Source organism: Vicugna pacos, chromosome 10 (genome assembly GCF_048564905.1).
Source record: "Vicugna pacos chromosome 10, VicPac4, whole genome shotgun sequence".
NCBI lineage: Eukaryota > Metazoa > Chordata > Mammalia > Artiodactyla > Camelidae > Vicugna > Vicugna pacos.
Genome location: NC_132996.1, coordinates 30,604,529 through 30,626,684, shown reverse-complemented (window position 1 = coordinate 30,626,684; position 22,156 = coordinate 30,604,529). Strand labels below are relative to the sequence as shown.

At 51.3% G+C, this 22,156-nt stretch overlaps 1 protein-coding gene across 7 annotated transcripts in view; it reads right to left on the bottom strand.

The window, feature by feature from the left end:
• The window catches only part of DNHD1 (dynein heavy chain domain 1), a 60,304-nt gene that overhangs the window by 12,860 nt on the left and 25,288 nt on the right, over positions 1-22,156 (bottom strand). The window contains exons 10-28 of one of the 7 annotated variants that reach the window (XM_072969391.1): positions 20,080-20,345; positions 19,746-19,989; positions 16,959-17,116; positions 16,361-16,495; positions 15,996-16,272; positions 13,661-13,788; positions 13,362-13,560; positions 12,859-12,953; positions 12,127-12,334; positions 10,586-10,711; positions 10,172-10,278; positions 7,207-10,093; positions 6,839-7,016; positions 6,483-6,675; positions 5,970-6,258; positions 1,655-3,248; positions 1,246-1,454; positions 845-1,118; positions 668-770 (exon numbers count right to left, since the gene is read on the bottom strand). In XM_072969391.1, the coding sequence (XP_072825492.1) occupies positions 668-770; positions 845-1,118; positions 1,246-1,454; positions 1,655-3,248; positions 5,970-6,258; positions 6,483-6,675; positions 6,839-7,016; positions 7,207-10,093; positions 10,172-10,278; positions 10,586-10,711; positions 12,127-12,334; positions 12,859-12,953; positions 13,362-13,560; positions 13,661-13,788; positions 15,996-16,272; positions 16,361-16,495; positions 16,959-17,116; positions 19,746-19,989; positions 20,080-20,345 (7,670 nt within the window). Of the gene's footprint in view, positions 1-667; positions 771-844; positions 1,119-1,245; positions 1,455-1,654; positions 3,249-5,969; positions 6,259-6,482; positions 6,676-6,838; positions 7,017-7,206; positions 10,094-10,171; positions 10,279-10,585; positions 10,712-12,126; positions 12,335-12,858; positions 12,954-13,361; positions 13,561-13,660; positions 13,789-15,995; positions 16,273-16,360; positions 16,496-16,699; positions 16,773-16,958; positions 17,117-19,745; positions 19,990-20,079; positions 20,346-22,156 lie in introns of those variants that run through there. The other 6 variants (XM_072969392.1, XM_072969393.1, XM_072969394.1 and 3 more) reach the window with 6 other exon arrangements.

The following is a 22,156-nucleotide window of genomic DNA, read 5'->3' as shown; positions in this document are numbered from 1 at the left end:
GGGAGGAGAAAAGTCTGTCACTGGAAATGCCCTGTAGAGGAGGGTGACAGAGGAAAAGTCGGGACACTGAGGTCTACATGCCATTTAAATCTATTTCTTGTTCTGTTCTAATGTAAATTGCCCCCACTGCCATCACCCATTCACACTTCCCCACTGTACACCAGAGTGTATATTTTTATACATACAGTGTATATATTGTATATTTGATGCTTTTGTGGAAGGAAGAGGTGCAAGGACACAGTGGCATGGGAAAAGAGGACAGCTACAAGAGGTGTGCCAACTAGCAGTGATACAGAATCCAACAGAAGAGGATTAGGGTGAGAGGTGGCCATGAGGATGTAATCCTACCCCATCCCCAGTGGGAGTCTATGGAGAGCTTGGGGAGCAGACTGAACTTCACACAGTCAAGGTCCCAGGGACAACAAGAAGCAGACACTTGGATTTCATGTATTAGAAGAGGCAGTCTGGTCTCCTCTGTGCCAGGGGCAACTTTGAGTCTGAGCTCTAAAGGAGGAAGCAGCAGGAATTAGAGACAAGATCCCCTTGGGGGAAGGGGGACTCTCTGGAGACAGAACTAAGGTTCAGTCTCGTTGCTTCCTCCGAAGTCCCCTTTTAGGCACCTGCTTTTGACCCTGCTGTGCATGCCTCATAATCCTCTCCCCCTTACCTCGCGAGAGCCTTTTAGCTGCTGCTCCAAGGCAAAGACCAGGTTGCTGTGGGCATTGTGCTGTTCAATCAGCATCCTCAGATTTCCCAGGGCATTCTGGATCCTGGAGATACAAAGTGCCAGTGAGTGGACCCGAGGGAGCAGAGGAGGTCTGGGGGAGGGAATGAGGGCCCTCACCGCTGGGCCTTGTTCTTTATCTGCAGGGTCAACTGTTGCTGCAGCAGCACAAAAGTGTCCAAGAAGTCCAGGAAAGTCTTGGGGGTGACTAGTGGCAATTCTGGGCACAGGTGCCCTTGGTAGCTGGCAGCTGAAAGGTGGATGAGAGCCATGGCTTTGGCCACACTGGGGATTGAGGCCTGGAGGTCTGGGTACTTCAAGGAGTCTGCAACGGGCATGGCTTTAGCCTGGACTTCTGAGCTTGTGGGAGAACAAGAAACGAAAGGAACCCTCTCTGGCTCAGGAAAGAGGACAGAAAAGGTGAAGAAGGCTCAGTTAGGTTCTAGAGAGGCTGACCTCAGTAAACATTCTCATTAGAACCTAGTTGAGATGAGTGGCAAGGGCAGGTAAAAAGAGCTCACCGTCATCAAGGGGTGGGCTCTGAGTACCCTCCAGGTGGTGCTGGACCACGCTGACCAGGGAATCGTGGTCCCAGGGCTCATAGCGGTCAATGCTGGCGATGGCCAGCTGAAGGAGCCTCAGGAAAAGGGTGGAGGGCAGCTGTTTGTGGGCCTGGTCATCTCCGATCAGGATGAACATGTGCAGGTGGCTGCACACTTGCTGGTAGAACCTGTGAGGAGAAGCTCAGATGCTGGCCCCCACGTTAGCCCTATTTGCCCATCCAGTCCGCATCCCAGCCCTGACCCCTTGGCCCTGATGCTCTGAGCCCTCACACTGTCCCTTGGGTTTTGTTTGTCTGTTTGTTTTTTGGCCTTCGGCCAGGAAGGGGCAAGGACAGGACAATCCCTGCTGTGGGGTTCTGGGCCTCACCTCTGCAACAGCATTTCCTTCTTGATGTTCTGCTTGACACTAAGGTTATCCCTGAGGAGATGCTCTTCAATGTTGTCCAGATCTGCCTCTGTGTACTGGTCGGGGAAACTTCCTGAGGTTGCCAGGGCCAGTAGACGATGAAGGGTAGTGAGATCTACACCCCTGGGCACCAGCAGGGCCACTGGCTTGCCTAACATGCCAGCATGCCAGCTGGCCTCCCGCAGACACTGGAGAATGGCCTCCTCTGATCCACATGGCAGATGGAGGAGGCGGGCCTGACAAATGTTAGCAGCCAGTGTGACAGCGGTACGGCGCCCAGTGCCCCGAGCCCCTGACAGCAGGAAGCCATGCTGCCGGGGCCTGGCCAGCACCCGGACCAGGCGGGCCACATGCTGGGCCATCGAGTGGCACCGGGCAAGGTGGGGGCTCAGCTTCAGCTGAGCAGCTGAGGTGGCCAGCTGCTCCTCTAGGCTCTCCCACTGCCGTTCCAGGTACAAGTTGGGGCTCTCGGAGTTGGACCCTAGCATCAGTTCCTGACTGAAGACCAGGTCTGAGGGCTTTTCCTGGGGACGGAGTAATAGGACTGGTAGCAGCAGGGGAGAGATTAGGTCTACCTGGGCTGTCTTCTGCCACCGGTTCTTGGATCGATTTAGCTGGCTTTTGTAGCTGGAGGTCCCTGTGCCTTCCTCCTGGCCTATCTTCTGACTTAGGCTCCCTGTGGTCTCCCTCTTTACTGGGGCTATGGATGGTGCTGAATTGTTGGCTGGTGAGCCTGTGGTGACCTGAAGGCCATGAGGGTCCTCCTCCTCCTCTGTCTCACTGCCGCTGCTGCTCACGTCCTCCCACTGGGCCAGCTCCCCTTCAGATTCCACCTCAGGCACCTTCTCCTCCATCTCCTCCTCATAGCCCTTGCCCAGGCTCTGGGGCGCCGGCCCACAGCAGAAGACATTCTGAGCTACCTCAAGGAGCAGGTTGGCACAGAAGGAGCGCTCCCTGGGGCTGTCCAGCCGGTCACAAAAGGTTCTCTGTGCCTCATGCAACCAAAGACGCACCATGTTGCGCATGGCTATCATGATGGCCAGGTGGGTGCCGCGTAAGCCGGACACCCGGCGCAAGTGCTCCTGGTGGTCGGGACAGTCCACAAAACCCCACGAGCCCACCCTGGGGGGCAGCAGCTGCAGGCTTCCCAGCAGCTGGCTCACCAAGTGCAGGGAGAAGCGGTAGTGGGGGCGGAGGGGTGAAGGTAGAAAGCAGTGGCCCACCGCCTCGCAGGCCTCCACCGAGGCCCGGACCAGGGCTCTTGCTAGAAGGCTCTCCCGCTCCACAGAGGGGAAGCGCTCGAGCCAGGCCTGGATGCTGGGTGTGTGCCTGCTCAGCAGCGCGGCCTGGGTCATGCTGCCGAAGGCCAGCACTGTGAAGAGTCGACAGAGGCGTGGGCACAGCGGGCGCTCGCAGAAGCCCGGCACCGTGGCCGTGGCAAGGAAGTTGATTTTCGGCTGCAGCGTCTGTAGTTCCAAGGAGCCGTGGGCATACACGGTGCCGTCCATGGCCTGGCGCAGCGTCTCCAACACTGGCTGACAGCTCTTCTCTGGGTCTGCAGGACAGGAGGAAATTAAGAGACAAAAACGATAGTCATTTATATGTACCCACATATTTACCGCCTCTGATGCTCTTCATTCTCTTCTGTAGATCTGAGTTGCCATATGACATTCCTTCTCTTCTGCCTGAAGAATATCTTTTGGCATTTCTTGTAACAGTCCTAGCAGCAATGGATTTTCTCAGTTTTCATGTATCTGAAATATCTTTATTTCATCCTCATTTACAAAGGTTTCTTTACTGAACAGAGAATCCCAGGATGACAGAGTGGGTTTTTTTTTTCCTTTAAAAAAATTATTTTTATTTTCTTATTTTTCATTTTTTTAACTAATTTTTTTAGGGGGGGAGTAATGGGGTGCTAGAACCCAGGGCCTCGTGCATGCTAGACATGCACTCTACCACTGAGCTATGCCCTCCCTCCTCCCTTTTAGTGCTTGAAAGATGTTGTTCCATCACCATTGGGATTCTGTTATTTCTGATGAGAATTTGACCATCATTCATTCTTAATGTTATACATATGTACGTAGTCTGTCCTTTTTTCTCTCTAACCACTTTCAAAGGTTTTCTTTGATTTTCAGCAGTTTGAATGTGATGTTCCTAGCTGTGTTTTTCTTTTTATTATCCTACTAGGGGATAACTAAGCTTTCTATATGTGAAAGTCAATACTTTTCAAGAAATTTGGGAAAACGTGGTTAATTATTTCCTCAAAGATATTTGTCTGCCCTATTCTCACTCTTCTTGCCTTCTGAAACTCCAATTATATATAAGTTAGATTGAAGCTCTTTTCATATTCAGTATTTTTCTGTTCTTCAGGGTTCACTGACTCTTTTGCCATTTCCAATGTGCTATTAAGCCAGCCAGTGCATTTTTCCTCTCAGTTATTGTATTTCCCAGTTTTAAAATTTCCATTTAGTTGACTTTAGTAGTTTCCATTTCCTTGCTGAGATTACCTCTGTTTATTAAGACCCTATTTTCAAAAAAAAAGATCCTATTTTCCCTTAAAAAAACTGAATGCTTTTATAATAGATGCTGTAAAGTATTTGTCTGCTAAACTCAACTTCAAGGCCATCTCAGAATCAGTTTTTATTGACTGTTTCCTCTTGACGAGTCAGTTTTCTGTTCTGTTGGATGTCTACTAATTTTTGACTTTATGCTGGCTGTTTTGGTGGCTGTCACCCAAGAATACATTTTACCCTGTCAGCTGTGTATACTTCACTCTACGACGTTGCTGGCAATGTTTGAAATCTCTTCCTGTTGAAATCTCTTCTCGGTTGCCCTTCACAGATCTGGCAGTACCACCTTTTACTCTTTCTGTTATCCACTGACATCCTGATTACTTGTGCAAATTCATTGAGAAGGCCAAAAAATATAGTTGGAAAAAATTACTGGTTTGGAGCCAACCAGGCTTGCATTTTACTCTTGGTCTGATACTTACTGCCTAGAGTATCTTGGTCAAGTTATAAAATCTCAGTTTCTTCATCTTTAAAAAAATCATAGTAAATCTCCATCATATTAGGCTTTTATGAACATTAAAGATGGCATAGGTAAAGCATGTAGAACTCAATAAATTGTACCAAATATTATTAAGTACTTATACCACCTGGTTCAAATTTTCTACACTGCATAAGGGACTTCAGTGTCTGACTGGACAATCCATCTTCAGCTTTAGCCCACGGACTTCCTTGACTTCAGTACCCTGTACCTATACTTCGTTTTTGTCCATTCCCACAGCCATATTCGAAACTTTTAATCTCTGGAGGTGTATCACTTTAGAAACTTTAAACTTCAATAGCCCAAGCTTTCATCACAATTTCTCCTCTTTCCTTTCTTATCTTTTCTTCTACAGACTTACTGAGCATTTACTTTCTGCTGGGTCTATCAGAATGAATGAGGCAATTCTCTGTTCTCACAAAGCTCAGAGTGGATGGAAGGGACAGGCCAGTAAATGTACATGTCACAAGACCATGGTTGTCACAGATTTTTGTACAGAGCACAGGATGAGCATCAAACCTAGCCTGGAGGCCCAGGCTTCTGGAGGAGATATTGCCTGAGATTATTTGTAAAGAATAAGTAGGATTTAGCCAGAATAAAGAAGGCAGAGAGGATGGCAGTCCCAGAGGCTAGAAGCAGCCAGACTTACTGGATGCCTGTACTACATAGTTGAGTCTAGTTAGAGAACAGAGTGTAAAAGTCTAGAGAAGAAAGCCTCTTCACAAGAAACCTTGTAAGAGCATTTGCCAAAGTTTCAGGTAATGACTGTCTGAACCAGGAAAGATGGAATGGACATAGTCAGAGAAGTTTTAGAGGTACTTAGGAAGCAAAATTAAGTCACAGGGTGACTGCACATTGGTGAGAGAGGGGAAGATGTCAACAAGATTTCTAGCTGAAGTGACTGTATGGATGGTGGTACCGGGAGCAGGTGGTACATGGGAGCAGGGTGCTGGGGGAGATGATGAGTTCAGGGTAGGGTCTGAGGGTCCAATGGGACAACAAGGTAGAGATATCCAGTAGATCGTTGGATAAACAGGTCTGATGCTTAGAAGAGAATCAGAGGTGGTGGATGAGGCCACACAAGGGTTACGATTATTCAGGCAGCACGTGTAGAATGAGAAGATATTAAGAATGGAACACTGAGGTTTGGTCTGCAGGTGTATGTTTGACAGTCAATGAATATTGCTAGATATTTTACAGTCTCAAGAGTCTCCTCCCAGGTCCTCACCAGAAGCAGCCAGGTGCAGATCCTCCAGCAGGAAGAGGAGGAAGCCTTTGGAATCCACGTGCCGTGTAGACAACTGGCTGGCTTGTGGTTGGCTTTGGAACCCTTGGTTCAGCAGAAGGCGAAGGTGGGTGGTATGGACAGCTGGGTGGATGGGGCTGCACATGTAAGGGTGCAGTGGCTCCACGAGCACCTCCACAAAGGCTGACTTCCCTGATGCTGCCTCTCCAGCCAGCAGCACGGGGTGTCCCTCTGACAGAAGAAGGTCCACCACGTATAGGAGCCGTTCGGTCTGCAGGACAGGAGCAGCTCCAGGTTAGCACAGTAGTCTGGCTGAAAGAAGAGGCCTAAGGGCCTTGTCTTAAAGCTGTGCTTGCAGAACACTTCGTGTATTCTTGTAATTGTGAAAATATATCAAAGATTGGGGCAGGTGGGCCTCGCCTAGGCCTAGGACCCTACCACCCCAGGATCTCTCTTGGAGCCTAAACCCCAGCTACTGCCCCACTGTCCTCACACCTGGGGAGAAGGGTTGAAAGTGCCCTGAGGTCCCTTGAGGTGGTTGCCCAGGTATTGGCCAGTGAAGGGGGCCAGTGTCCCATCTTCAGGGCATACATGCAGATCAAACACCAAGGCTGAGGGTGGTGGCTCAGGGTAGTCGGAGAGGCAACTAATAGAATCCCTCAGGAAGGTATCAAAGAAGGGCCAGAGCCTGCTCAGATGGGCATACAGGCAAAACTGTCAGGCAGTTACAACAGTTCCATTTGCGATACACTCACACCCCCCACCCTCCTCCAATGATGTCACCTGGGGTTTGGCTCCCATGGGCTATTCCATCTCAGCCCTCTGCATCTCCCCTGCCCCGCTGTAGATACCTGGAGGGAAGGTGGGCTCCGAAGCCCCAGATCAAAGCAAAAAGAAAGCTGCTGACAGCCAGCAAGTGCTCCCTGCGCTTATCAGGTACACCATCACCATCAATCTGGTACCGGTTCAGAGAGCTGCTTTTCGAGGACTTGAAGCTTTGGGCCACAGTATCACTATATTTGAGGTCTTCTGCGAAGGTCACCATGGCCAGAATCAGAGCCCCAGTAGCAAAAAAGGGAAGGGGGTTGGGGAGGAGAGGTTGGTTATTGCTTCTCACTTTCAGTCTCCAAGCCCAAGGCCACTAAGAACCCGGGCCTCAGGCTCCAGCTATATCTCAGCTATCCTCTCAAATCAGCCCTGCCCTTTCCCTTTCCTGCACCTGGGATATGTGCCTTCTCCTCGTCATCTATGCGCAGGTGCAGGTCAAGCAGACAACGCAGGATGCGGGCTAGGCTGGTGACTTCAGCCACACCTGGGCAAACAGCCTGCTGCCCGTGAACCTGCGGTAGAGAGCTGGCACCCTGGCTGGTGAGGAATTGGATTGTTGCGGGCACCAGCACGTCAGCCAGGTAGTTGAGCTCAGTGATAGTCTTGAGCTGCAGGCGGTACTCCCGGGGCAGGGCTGCCATCAGGACGCTCAGCACACCCTGCCAGGTGTGCTCCCCGCCACACCAGACTAGGGCACAGCGGCCTACCAATGTAGGGGACATGCCTGTTGCATCTCCCATCTCCATCAAGAGAAAAGTTCCTGGGGGTCGTGCTATCTGCTGACCATTGGGGAGGCTAAGCTGAGGAGGGTCACCCAGGAGGCAAGTGACAGAGTCCAGCCAAGCAGCACTGGGAGCCCCATCACATATTATCCAGTGATGAATCCCCACTGCTTCCTGCACCTGCCCCCTTGGGCCCACAGTCTTACACCGAATGGCTTCACGAAGCAGCTGGGGGAAGACACCATGGTGCCAGCAGGGGCCCTCAAGCCATCCCAGGAACTCCTGGGGGCTGAGGGCACTGGGATACAGGTGAATAATCTCCACGGGCTGGCAGCTCTGGGTTGAGGTAATCTCCATGGCTGCCAACCGATTCTGGATCTTAAATAAGCTGTTCCAACAGCTGGTCTTGCCACTACCTGCAGGGCCCAGAAGCAAAACACCGGAGGCCTGGCCCAGGGCCTGGCTCAGCTGCTCCAGCGACCCCAAAATATCAGGGCTGGGATGCAGGCGTCCTTGCTGCAACTCCTCCTCCAGCAGTGACTTCCTCAGCCTGTGAGTCATGGGCTCTGCCAGTACCTGGTGGGCAGCAGGGAAGAGCCCACAGAGAAGCTTTCGGAGGCTGCACAGGTGGACCTCATCCAGGATGCTGAACAGTGGGGAGCGCAGCAGGGCACGCAGCAGGGTGGCCTCCTCAATGGCAGCCGGGTTGCAGGGCTGCTTGGACTTGGGACCCTCCACGGTTGTGTTTAGGGCCTGTATCGTGTCTTCCAGTACCTGCTTGAGCAGGGGCAAGCGGCAGGGCAGGGGCCTAGGCACCAGCTCATGCTCTAGGGAGAAGAACCTGGACAGGCGGGTCGCCATGCACGTGGCGTCCCGTATCCCTGCACCCAGCAGGGTCAGCTCTGCCACTTGCTGCAGGTCAGGCAGCATCAGTGCCACAGGCCGCAGTAGGAGACGCAGGTTGGCAGGCACGGCAGGGCTCAGGGCCCGCAGTGTCAGGAGACAGCCGTAGCCAAGGCGCATGTCCACGTGATGTTTCTCAAAGCAGCCACTGCCGAGGAGCTGGGGGTGTGTGGGGTCAACAGTGCTGGTACTTCGGGAAGCCTCCTGGTACAGTGGGGCATAGAGGTGGTGCAGTTCAGCCAAGCGCTGGCCCAGGGCCGAGAGCAAGCCCAGGGGCAAGCGCTGAGCTGCCTCTAACAGCAGCCAGGCACCACCCTGCAGGGCACCATTCAGGTAGCTGCTCAGGCTTCGGGCCTCTATGTGAGGCAGGCAGGGCATCATCACCAGCTGGCGCCCCAGGGCCTGTGCCAGGTTCTGCACCGTGGCTGCCTTGCCCACACCATCAGGGCCCAGTAGGGTCCCACAGGTCACCTCTTCCAGGGCCAATAACAGCACTAGGGCTGGCCGCTCAGGCAACAGGTTGGGTAGAGACCCCAGTCTGGGACCCAGGTACTCATAATTGTACAGGAAAGACCGGCCCAGTACATCTACCCAGCATGCAGCTGGTGACAGAGAAGTCTCAGAAGATGCAAAGGACTTGGGACTCTGGGGGGGTTTCTGGAGGGTGGTGGGAGGTGAACCCAGGTGATACTTGAGTTGGCGGGCCCAGTGGAAGTCGGTCAGATCGCTGACCTGGTGCTCCTGCAGCAGCTGCGCTATATCCCGGTGAGTCACCGCCATGACCAGCAAGGCACTGAGCAGGCTGGTCTGGCGGACAGACGGCAGGGGCTGCTCACCCTGAGAGGCCCTCTGGGCCTGCAAAAAACGTACCAGGACCTCAAGCTTCCGCACTTGCATGGGGACCACTGCCAGGGTCTTCCCCTCAAGCAGAGCCTCCTCCATGTGGACCCGCCACACCACCTCCTCTGCCACCAGCACACACTGCCACGGGAAGGCCTGGACCAAGTCCAGCCAGTGCTGGACATACAGTTGTGGGGGCAACTGGCTTTGCTGGGGCAGCTGCTTGAAGGCCTTGTCTAGGGACGGGCTCAGAACAAGGCGGGCAGCCACGCAGTCCTGCAGCATGTGCACCAGTGCCACACGCAGACACTTCTCCAGACAGGCCAACCACTTGGGGAGATCTGGATGCAGGGGAAGGGGCCCCTGCAGCTTCACCTCCTCCCCACCGGCCCCAAGCACTGCAAGTGCCTCCACCTGCGTCTGCGTGCTTGGGCTTGACTGCCGGCCACCCATGTTTTTATCAGTTTGGCTGAAGTTGAAGAGCATGGCCCGCACGTGAGGAAAGCAGCGTCGGACCCACAGCTGGGCCTCACAGGACTCCAGAGGGGCAGCCAGCAGGGCCACCAGCTCACTGTCGCTGAGGAAGAAGAGGCGGGGGAACTGAGCACACACGCCGTACAGCACGCTCTCCAGAGCCATGATGATCCCTTCCAGCTCCACGGAGCCAGCTTGTAGCAGCTGCTGCAGCTGCTGGCCTTGGAAGGAAGGGCTGCGCTTGGCACTGGGCACGATGAGTGACAGAACGAGGGGATCAGTGACAGAGATCTGCATCAGGGTCCGATACTGCTCATCCATGGCCTTGAAACGGGAGCTCTGTGGGGAGGGAGAGGGTCAGAGTGAGGGCGGCGCCTCCCTCTCACCCTGAGCACTTGTCCACCCAGCCACACCCACCTTTCCTACCAGGTCAGAACTAGGAAACTGGATCTTCATCTCATGCAGAACTTTATTCAGAAAGATCCACTTCTGCTGGAAGCTCACCCACACCTCCAGCAGGGCACCTGTGAGAGCAGCCAGAGCAACACTGGAGGGAGACTAGGGTTCTGGCTTCTGCAAGGGGGTCCAGCCTGCTCCTGCTCTCTTGGAGTGCCCTACCCCCAAAAAACTCTGCTTAGCAGGACCCAGGGACCTTGCTCTAAGGAGAGAAAACCTAACACCAGGAACAAGTATCTGGTCACTTCAGCCCAAGAAGTAGCCCTGAAAGAGGTCCTCACTCTGTCCTCGCCCGGCCCTCACCTCTCACCCCATCCTTCTGAGCCATCTTGCCTCAGGTCCCACCCATCAGCTCAGTTAGACGCCTGCACTCACCCAGGTCATGCATGATGGTCACCCACTCCAAAGCCCTTCTGTTTAATTCTCCGGACTTCTGGATGGCCAGGATCTTGCACAATACTTGAAGACTTTCCTGGATAGAATCCTGCAAGCTGCTGTAATCTGAGGAAGAGGGGGCTCCAGCTGAGCTGAGCTAAGCTGAGCTGGCAGCCAGATGGGGCAAGGGTGACTGATTCCCCAAATCCACTGAAACTCACAGATCTCAAACTAGTCTCTAGAAAACACAAATATTTTTTTCTTCCACTAGTTGAACTGTATGCTCACCAAGAGTCAGATTATATTTGCAAACCTGTTTATGTGACTTCCGATTATGGGAGCTATAATTTAAATGACAGAATTTACTCTAATAGTCTGTTAACTACTGAAATACGGGTAGAAAGAGAGTTGCTGGTTCTATGGAAACTAGGGCAGGCTTCAGCAAAGGTGAACTAATGAAAACATGGTATTAAACAGCAAGTCAATTTTTTTTTTGAATTCTAAAACTGTAATAAAAATCTAGAAAAGTCCTGGACTCAGATAACTTCACAAGTGTCTTCATGTCACTGCTCAACTTTACAGAAACTAAAGCGGAAATAGCAGGTGATGCATTAACGCAAGAAAGGCAGTAAGGAACTTCTGTTAGTTGATTGCAAATCAAAGAAAAGCTCTTGTCCTTAGGTTAAAAGGTTAGTAAATAAGTGCACGTTATATGACTCAAGCTAAAATAAAAATCGTAAGCAATGTATGCATATTTTACGATTTCCCTATTTAACTAACTTCCTAAATTTGCCAGTTGGGTTGCAGTTGTGTTGCATAAGAGCACTTCTCCCCTACACACTTCCCTAATTAACCATCTTAGGGGCCTGTACATATGCTATTCTCTCTGCCTGGCATGCCCTTCTTCCCTTGCAAGTTTGGCAAATTCCTGCTCCTTCAGAAGTCAGCATGAGGCCTTTGCCTAAGAGAAGGGAAGATTCCTCTGACTGTCCTGGTCCTTTGAAATCCATCCTCTTTCTGAGCGTCTGTTACCCTCAGTTAAGTGCTCCATCATGCATTTATCTCTATTCTATTGTCCCTCTCTCACCAGACCAGGAGCTCACAAGGGACAGGACTCCAGTCTGTAAATCTCAGGGTCTCCTGGGTTCAGCTTAGAGGAGGCAGGTGAGGGAGGGAATGAAAAAGGAATGAATGAGTAGGGCAAAAGAACAGATAGCAGCAGGCATCTAGAGGACGGAGCATTGAAAGCTGGAGAGATGGGACCATGAGGAATTTCTTAGCACACCCAGAAAGGGGGGGACCTCTGCTGAAGAGGCCAGGCACTGGGCAGGAGGGAGGGGGCAGGGGGCTCCCAAGAAGGTTAAGACTGTATGGGAGCTACATGGAAGGTATTGTCTCAGAACAGACTCATGGCTCAGGCTGTCCAGGAGTTTGGGAGGTGGGGGTGGCTAGAGAAACCAGCTCTGGCAGGGCTGGGTGGATGAATATGGCTCTCCGCAAGGTGAGGGAGCTTTCACTGGGCCACAAGGGCTGGGTCTCACCTGAAAGGATGAAGGTGCCACTGTCCTTGCCCATGACCTCCCACTGGGGGCTGCGGAGCGCTTGTCTCCTGGAGCGCTCTGAGGCGGGGGGCTCGTACGGCATGTGCAGGATGAAGTTGAGCAGCCGCAGCTGGCGCGCTTCCCAGGCCCGCTGCAGCTGCAGGAGGGCCTCTTGGGCATGGATCCGTTCGTTTTCACACTGCCAGATCTGGAACAGCTCAGTCTCAGGAACCAGGACTGTGTAATGGCTGTGGGGATAGCCTCGGAGCTGGGACTTGAGGGCCAGGGCTTAGGGCAGTGAAGGTCTCCGAGATGGAGAGTGGGGCCACCAGCATCAAAGACAGGCCACCAGCAGCACACTGTGACCTAAGGCTGCTGCCCTGAAACCCACTGTTTTGCAAGGTTCCCGGCTGAGCAGACAGTACCTCCAACAGCTCAGGCTCTTTTGGGACAGGGTAAATGTTGGGGGACATCTATTACCCTGTGTGCCCACAACTTTGGGGCTGCCACCCACTTCCTTCCCTTGGGGAGGGCATACTCTCAGTCACAGAGAGTCTGGAATCACCCATCACATCCCCATACCCTCCAGGCAGGCTACCAATCTCAATCCCCCACCCATCTGCCAGTATCTGCTGCCCCTTGTCTCAAGGCGCTGCTGGGCCTTAACTGGCTCTATTAGAGCTCAGTAAATAGGCCCTGCTCTTCGACTATCCTGTCTCTGGTGGGCCCCACCTGATTGATTCGATCTGCAAATTCCAGCAGTGGACAAGTGAGCAGCTGGCCCAGTGTTAGGAGCTCAGTGTTGTGGAGACTGCCTAGTCCTAAGGCTGGAGGTAGAGGGACAACAAGTTAGCATCACACTCGGTATTTGGCAGATTCCAGCCCATATCCCAGAGCCCAGCCCAGCTCAGCTCCCAGACAGCAGATCTCAAAGCCCAGCAGAGAGGCAGGGGCCCAGAACCTAAGGTCCAGAGTACAACTTAGAGTCCAAAGCTAAGACTCCCGCCTAAGCCTAGCCCAGGTCAGCAGAGAGGACCCACATGGAAGTGCAGGGGGTTAAAAATGTTTGTCCCTGTGTGGGGGGAAGGAGGTTATGGTACGTGGCATGGCGGAAGGCCAGGGGCAACCCAGGGAGGAAAGGTGTTTCCAAAAGGAGCAACAGGGAGCTGAGTTGTCCCATTGTTCTAACCGGATGTCCTTCCCTTCCCCTCCCCTCTGACTCTACCCAAACCCACCTCGCAGGAGGGCTTGGAAGTTGTGGTTCTGTGGCTGGAGGCTGCCCAGTTTGGTGATCAATGGCAGGAGGCTGCGAAACTCCTCCAACATGCGCATACAGTGCTGCAGAACTGGGCTGTGCAGCCCCAGGGTGGCACTCATCCGGGCGGCCTCCGTCAGCCAGCCATCTGTCTTCTCCTGGGCCATGGCCAGGTTAAACTGGAGGCAGAAAGGCAGCTGGAGACCCATTCCCACCCCCACCCCCACCCCTGAGGACACTCCACTCCCAGGCAGGAGTTCCAAGGAAGGGTGTCAGCACCTTGACAAAGGCCATGCACTTCCATTCGCTAATGTTTTCAGAGATGTCTCGGTACAGGTGCCAGATGCGCTGCTGCTGCACAATCGGAAGGGTCCCACAGACTGGCAAGGGCACAGGACTCGTGTCCCCTGTGGGGTAGGGCTGGCTGAGACCCAGGCTCCGTGCTGGGGTCCGGGAGAGGAGGGGGGGATGGAGGGGGTGGGGGCATCAAGGGGCATGGTCAGTCACGAGTCCATAGCTGCAGAAGGGAGGGTCCTGAAAGGGCCAGAGGTGGGGGGATTATCCAAAATTGTTCAATACACTGATCCAAGGGAGAATTAGTCCAAGGAAAGAAAATCTACGAAAATGTGACGGTGATCAAAGGGAAGGATTCCTCTTCTATTAGTCTCCATCTCACCTCACTCTGTCTGCATCACACTCTTTACTGTTGCTCAGATACACCAGGCATACTCTCTCCTGCTGAGGGCCTTTGACTGGCAGTTCATTTCTTTCATTTCTTCCCCAAGAGAACCATATGGCCCACGCCCTCACCAAATTCAAGCCCTTGCTCAAATGTCACCTTCTGAATGAGGCCTATGCAGCCCACCCCATTAAGAACCGCCAGCCACCCTCCCTGGCATTCCTGACCCCTCTTTGCCTGCTGTACTCTTTCTTCTATACCACTTGTCACTTTCTAACATACTCCAAAATGTGGTTATATTTTATGTTTATTACTTGCCTTCCTCTCCCAACTAGAATGTTGAGTTCATAAGGGCAGGGGGGTTTTGTCACTTGCTCACTGTATACCTCAAGCCTGGTGCACAGCAAGTATGTGTTGGACAAACGGATGAGTTCAGTGAGATGTCTATGAGAAGAGACCTGGCCCACAGGGAGGACCATAGGGGTAAAAGGTGATGCTTCCTATTGTGTTTGCCTCTGGCCATTATTCCCTCATTCATCTCACAAGTTACTGCATTAGTGCTTAGCCAAAATTTACATTCAGTTGTGAGATACATGTCAAAAGTAATTTGTAATTAATAACAATTATAGTAGTGAGGTTTGCAATTTGCTGAAAAGACATCAGACCAGATTCAAGAATATTATGATAATGGGGAGGGTATGGCTCAGTGGTAGAGTGTGTGCTTAGCATACACAAGGTCCTGGGTTCAATCCCCAGTACTTCTGTTAAAAATAAATAAATGATTTTTTAAAAAAGAATATTACAATAAAACTGTCAGTCTCATTCACCTGAGTTCCAGTGTACCTTCTTGAGTGAGAGAAAAAGGGAAAATTTACACCCAAATGCTGAGAATCATGTGTCTTATCATGTAAGCATCATTAATCACAGTAGTCAGAATACTTAAAGACTGAGAATCACCAGGCTATCAGAGCTCTGATCTGACCAAAACAAACAAACAAAACCCCACATACACATAAACAAAAAAAAGTAAATTAAAACTTTTTAAATCTTCCTTTGTCTGAAATCAAAAGATCTAGCTAGAGACCCACAAATATCCCAACCAGCAGCAGGAGAGGTCAAGGTCTGTAGTGTGTATCAGTCAGAGTAGAGGATGAGGGTCTCCCAATACTTGATCAAAGAGTAATCCCTTGTTTGAGGACGGTCCCAGAGTGTCCTCCACCTCACATTTGGTCAAAGGGCCCTCCCTGGGATTGAGGATCCCACAGGCAGAGATGGTAATAGTCGGCAGTTAGCCAAGAGGCAACTCAGAAGGAATGCGTCCTTCCAAGGGATCCTAGTGACTGACAGAAGTGACAGTACCTGAGAAAAGAAACCTGAGCCCACAAGTTCTTTACGTGCACAAGAGAACCAGCCTAGCTGCACCACTGCACAGAAGGGCTAAGGCCAGTAGTTCTGTCCTGCCTCCTCGTATGGGCCAGTGAGGCCCTCACCAGCCACCTCTTTATAGACCCTTGGCTGGAAGCAGTGGCTGTGGAGCACCAAGAGCCCCTTTACCGGGGGCCTGCTGCCTGGTGTAGGGCTGGGCTGAACAGGCTACACAAAGGCTAAGATTTACAATGAGCACACCTTTACATTTCTCCTGCACAGGCTTTCAGTCCTCTGACCCTATCACATTCTGGTGGAACACTCACCTACTTGCCTTCCCTTCCAGACTGTGAGCCCCCGGTATCTCAACCCTAAGCACAACACTTGACATACCCAATGTATTTAGATTTTGTACTACAATTTTCATTTATAAAAGGGACTAAAATGAAGACATGTGATTCCTGAGTCTTGCTTAGGGTCACCTGGGATGCAGGTCCCTGAGTCTCAACCCTGATCTCAGTGGGAGGGCCCATCTCAGGGTGATGGTGGAAGGGGCGGGACCCCCGGTACCAGTGAAGGTGGAATAGGCGTGGTGCAGTTCGCTGAGGCGGCTGGCTGTGTTCTGGAACTGACGCTCCAGGGAGATGAGATGGCGCTCGGTGCTCCTCTGCTCCTGGGCAGGGTCCATGAAGGGACCGGAAAGGGCCTTCTCAATCAGGCCCTCCAGCTCCGCCAGGGCCACTGCCATCAGCTGCTGCAGCTTGGGCATGATGGCATGTCGCTTGCTGAGCAGGAACTCTGAGGCCTGGCTTTTCTCAAACTGGAATGCCTCCCACGTGTCCAGAAGCTGTAAGGCAGGCAGCCGGTGGTCAAGCAGACGTGGTTGTGGAGGAGGGGCACCGAGAGGGACCGGCAACTCCCGACCGCCTTCTCACCAAGATGTCCAGCGCCTCATCCTCAGTACTGAAGAGGCTAAAGCGGTTGCGGATGAGCTCATAGAGTGACCGTGTGTATTCCATTCGCTCCTCCAGTTTCATGTACCTCTCGTTGGCCTCGTTCAACTGCAGGGACTTTAGCATGAGACCTGCGCACCTCTCTGCGCCCATCCCTGGGGGGCACTCCCACCTGCTAGAGTCTCCAGAAGCCAGCAGGCACCTTTTAACCAACCGGGATCAGGGCAGTCTGGGATCAGGTCCCCCATGTGACTTAGGTCTCCCCAAAGACAGCACAGTCCCTCCCCCAACAACTCTGATGACAGGGCAATCGCCCCCTACCTGACTGTCCAGAGAGCAGAACTCTGTCTCTGAAAGCAGCACTGTATCTGTCTTATCACACCAGGGCCTCCCCCTGAGGGGAGGAAACCGAGGGTCTCACAAACAGGGTGAGAATTGGTGAGGGCAGGTCACACATGTGAGCACAGTTGAAGAGCAGCAAGCCCCACCGGGAGCTCAGCTGAGACCTGAAGGAAGTGTGCTGAGCATGAGGCGGGGCGGGCCCTGGACAAGCTGGGAAGGAAGGGTGTGGAGAACCCACCTTCTGGGAGCACCATGCGATGGCGTGGATGTCTGAGTTGATGGTCTGGAAGACCTTCATGAAATCTGTCAGCTCTGTTATCAGCTGCTGACTGCGGTTCCGGCACTCATTCTGTACCTGCTCAAGAATGTCCTTCCTGATGTTCTCCAGCTTGGCTTCTGAAGACACAAGAGAGGAAGGCATGAGGGGTTGCAGTGCTGGGGGAGTGCTGGAGGTCCCGAGTAGGAGCAGGTTGAAGGGGAAGCAGACCATGAATTCATTTCCTTGCTCACTGAATACTTACTGGACCCCTGCTCAGTGTCCAGTCAGCTGCAGTGCACTGGGGCCTGGGCTGGCCACTGGTAGACAAGAATAATGAGATAGAAAGGGTTCCCACTCAGCAGCTCAAAACATGGTGGCAGAGACAGACGTATAAATGGACAACCACCTATCAGTGTGATAAATGTTCTTCAAGGAGCCCTCAACCTGGCACAGTGAAGGGGGAGGAGGCCTGAGGAGGCTGGGGAAGGCTTCCTTGGGAAGTGGACATTGGAGCCAAATGTATTGAGTGGTTAAGGCTCCAAGGGGCACGCCAAGCGGATGAAAGCACATGCGAAGGCACAGGAAAGCTGTGTCCATGAATAGCAGAATGCCCACCAGGGACAAAAATTTTCTGTCTGGGGAGTCTCACTGCCTCTGCTCCAGTAGAAGAGGTACCAAGAGGAGTGTGTAATCTGTCTTTTGTTTTTAAGGATTAAAAGAAAGAAGCTGTCAGGTGGATTTGGGGCTAGAAGATAACCTTGGAAGCTGCCTTTGGCAATATGAACAACTCCACTGTCTCCAAGGACAGGAATAATACTGATACTTCATCAAACCCAAGATACCACTGATTGTAAGAAACACCATTATTTTAAATAAATCACCAAAACCCCAAAAATGATGGCATCTAAACTTGGACATGCCATCAGTCATAATACACCTCTTAAGTTCAGAGATGATAAAATACGTACAGAACAGCAAAATACAATACAGAAGTAGGATATGCAGTGCATCACGAAATACAGTTACAGAGTGCTTACTACATGCCAAATACTATTTTATTGTCCCTATTTTACAGATAAGCAAACTGAGGCTCAGAGAGGTTAAATAACTTCATCAGCATCACACGATGGCAGAGCAAGGATTCAAACTCTGGGAGCCTGGCTCCATTCTGTTACGTTTCATGTTTTGAGGGATGAAAAGTAAATTGACTTATCCTCCATGAGCACGCCTGCAACAAAGTGGGATAGTGAATTCCAGGGGCAGAGATTGAGACATACTGGGAATGGACCTTTGGGAGCTTTGGAGGAAATAACCAACAGGACTCGGCACCAAGAGCTGAGACTGAGACAGCCAAGAGAGGGGGAATCTTCGAGGGGCACCCAAGGTTGAACAGAACACAAAGATGTGAACTTAGCTTTTCAAACTATCCCACTGGCCTATGACAGTAACTAGGCCATTGCGATGGGACCACAGTACCAGGCAGGTGAAGACAGAGGAGCTCAACAGTGACACCGTGTGGTAAAAGAGCGCAATGGATGGATAAAACATCAGAGCTCATCAAGGTTAGAAGTCAGAGCTGGATGGAGAACAGACCTGAGAGATATTTAAGGAGGCAGAAAAATGGAAAGGATTTGGTGACAGGTCAGGTGTGGTGGAGTGAGGGAGAGGGAAGAGTAAAGGATACCCGTTTCTGGTGAGGCCAATTCACAAGACTGGGTGATTATGTCATTCACTGTTCAAGGGAGCCCAGGTAGGAGAGGAACCACGTAGTGTTTGCATTTAACCTATGTACATCCTCCCGTATACTTTATTTTTTTAACACCTTTACTGTGGTATGGTTCCTGTACAGTAAACTACACAGACTTCTAATGTACAGTTTGATGAATTTTGACAGATGTATATACACCAATGAAACCACTGCCACAATCAAGATAGCTAACATTTCCATCACTCCCCAAAAGGTGCAATTTTCAAATTCCCAATTTATCCCTTCCCATCCCCTTTACCTCCTGGTAACCATAGGTTTGTTCTCTATGTCTGTGAGTCTGTTTCTGTTTTGTAGATAAGTTAATTTGTGTTCTTTCTTTTTTTCCCTCAGATTCCACATATAAGCGATTCCTCCTGTATCCTTTAAGTCATCTCTAGATTACTTATGATACCTAATATGATGTAAATGCTATGTAAATAGTTGTCAGTGTGTGGTGAATTCAAGTTTTGGAACTTCTTGAATTTTATACACGGATGCAGAACGTGCAGATACAGGGGGCCAACTGAATGTTTTTCATTCACCATCAGCAGAATTTCGGAGTAAGCCAAGATCAGTTAAAGGGAGTAACTTTTTTACACATGCAAATTGTAGTGTCAATTTTGACTGCTACGTGTGGGGAGAGGGCACCTCTGATTCCTGAGAATCTCTGTAAAGAAACAGAATTCTCTCAGCCTAAGGAGCAGGCAAGGCTTTTTCTCAGTTACATCTGGTTTGAACTATTTCTACACCATAAGAATTGAAAGTTGCAGGTGCAGGAACATGATTCCTAAGGAGTATGGGGAATGGGCAGAGCCAGAATAGATGGAGAGACTGTCCTCTGGAGTGATCACACCTTCAGTTACAAAGGGAAGGGGCTGGGACCTGGGGCTTTAGGAGGCTCCACAAGTCCAATGAGGAGGGGCCGGCCCCAAAGGTCCCCGGACGACACTGAAGGCGCAAGGAGGGCCATGTGGAGAAGGTAAGGATGCTGAAGGAAAGGAGGGGGGATAAGTACTCACCCAACTCTACCTGTACGCGGTGGCAGTTCAGCAGTAGCAACCTGCCCTTTGTGATCAACTCCCAGGGTATACTGGAGACACGGCCCTGCCAATCGTTCAGGCAGCTCACCAGCATCCCGTAGTTCTTGATAGGACAGCCTCTCATAGACTCCAGCTTCTGAGGCCCCCAGGCCTGCAAGAACTCGTAAATGCCTGTCATCCAGTGATGGTTCCTGCAGAATTCCTGCACCTCCTGCAGCATGCCCTAGGGGCAGACAAGGTGCTTAGGGCAGACGTGGGTGGCTGTGATTGGAACTGGTGGCCAGTATCCCACTCCTTAAACCTCTTTTCTTGCCTTTAGCAGGGCCTGTTGCACAGCCAGTGCCTGCTGGATTCGAGGGTTGTTGTCCAGGTCCTCTTGTAGCTGCTTATAATTGGGGGGCAGGTACTGGCCCCACAGCCGGTACCCACGGACCTCCAGGGCTTCAGTAATTGTGTGAGTCTTCCAGGGCCATACCAATCCTATATTCGGGCCACAGAAGATGTCCACAGCATCGCTGTGCTGGCCCTGGAACTTGGGCATCACAAATTCCGTGTCCGAGTCTTCCTCTTCATCTTCTTCTAGTGGGGTACATGCCGTAATTGTCCATGAGTGCCCTCCAGGGACCACACCAACCTCTCCCTCTATCCTGAATGTGTTCACCTACATTACACACACACACACACACACACACATACTCCCTGCTCATGAGTCAGTTCACATGTACATCTACATCATAAACACAGTACCAGACCCAAGAGAATTTATTAGTTAGGGTTCCTGTGCAGAGAATAGAAGTTACTCCAGCTAGGATAAGCAGGGAGGGAATTACTATGGAATATCACGTGGGTTGTGCATAACTGGAAGAGCTGAAAGACAAAAACACTCTAGGCCAAGTGTCTAGGGCTTGGTGCTGCCTGGAAAAGTGGGATGTCACTGCTGTACAGCCAGCGACACAAGCACGTAATCACAAATGACCACGATCCCACCAGCAGAATGGATGGCGTATGTCCTGCCTCTCTCCCCTACCTATCTCAGTTCTGAGCTGAAGTCTCTGGTAGATCTAAATCACATACGACTCCCAGCTGCACGGGGGGCTGAGAAGTGCAGTGTGTAGCCCTCTAGCCTCTGCAGAGCAGAGAAAGGGGTGGGAAAGGAAGCTGAGCCAGCCAGTCCTCAGTATCTGCCTGAAGGAATATCCTTGAACTTGGCCTCCCTCTTAACTTCTTAAAAACCGGTTAATTGCCAATTTCAGTTTTTATGTTAAAAATTTTGTACAAAAAAGGGAGAAGTGTGGAATCAAAATGTTCAGAAATCAGATCCATGCTACCAGCCCCTGAACACCACAGTGCCCCGCCCAACCCCAACCCCCAAGGCCCAGGCCCCAGATCTCTTCTCCATCTCTACTCACCTTCTAGGAGAACTCATCCAGTTTCACAGTTTTAAATATCATCTATTTGCTCTCAAATTTATGTCTAGCTCAGATCTCTCCCTGAATCCCAATCCCACTTAAAGAACTGCCTGCTCCACACCTCTCCTCAGATGTTGAACAGGCACCTCAGACTTTTAAGAGCCAAAGATGAGCTCTGATTTCTCTCCCTCCTCCAAATCGTTCCTCCTGCAGGCCTCCAACTTCAGTAAATGGGAACTCCATTCTTCCAGGTGCTTCAGTCAAAAATTTCAAAGTCATCTTTGACTCTTCCCTCCCACACACAACTCACTCAGCCATCACAAGATCCCATTGGCTCTACATTCAAAATATACCCAGAATCCAACCCATTCTCAGCACCTCTTACCATCGCCTGCCCGCTCTCCCCAGCCCCGCGCACCATACAACCTCGCTGCATTACTGCAGTACCCTTCTAACTCGTCTCCTTGCTCTGGTCCTTACCTCTACCACCTTGCAGGCTCTGCCCCACATAACAACGGGAATGATCCTTTAAAAATAATGCTAGAAGGAGTTCTGGGAAGATGGCGGAAGGGGCAGCTTAGTTTTGAAATCTATCCCGAATCCCCACATGAATTTGGGATATAAAACTGACAGAGCAATTAGACAGTAAAACCAAAATCCCATTAGGATAACATTTTTAACAAAATGAAGACAAGGAATCCTCAAAAACTCTTAAATATAAGTGGGTGGGGACAAAGCACCTACAGCCTCAAGACCCACATGGTGTCACCATTTGTGGGAAGGAAGCAGAGGAGACAGTGACACATCAGACTGACTTGAGACCAGGAAAACTCCGAAACAGTCAACAGCCATTTCTTGGAAAGCAGGGAGCTAACTTGAGAACAGCAGGTAAAAGGGGAAGGGGCTGTGCCCGCTCCAGTAGCAGGTGGGGTAGGGTCCGCAGGTGCTGGAGCAGTCTATGCTCGATAAACTCCTGAAGTC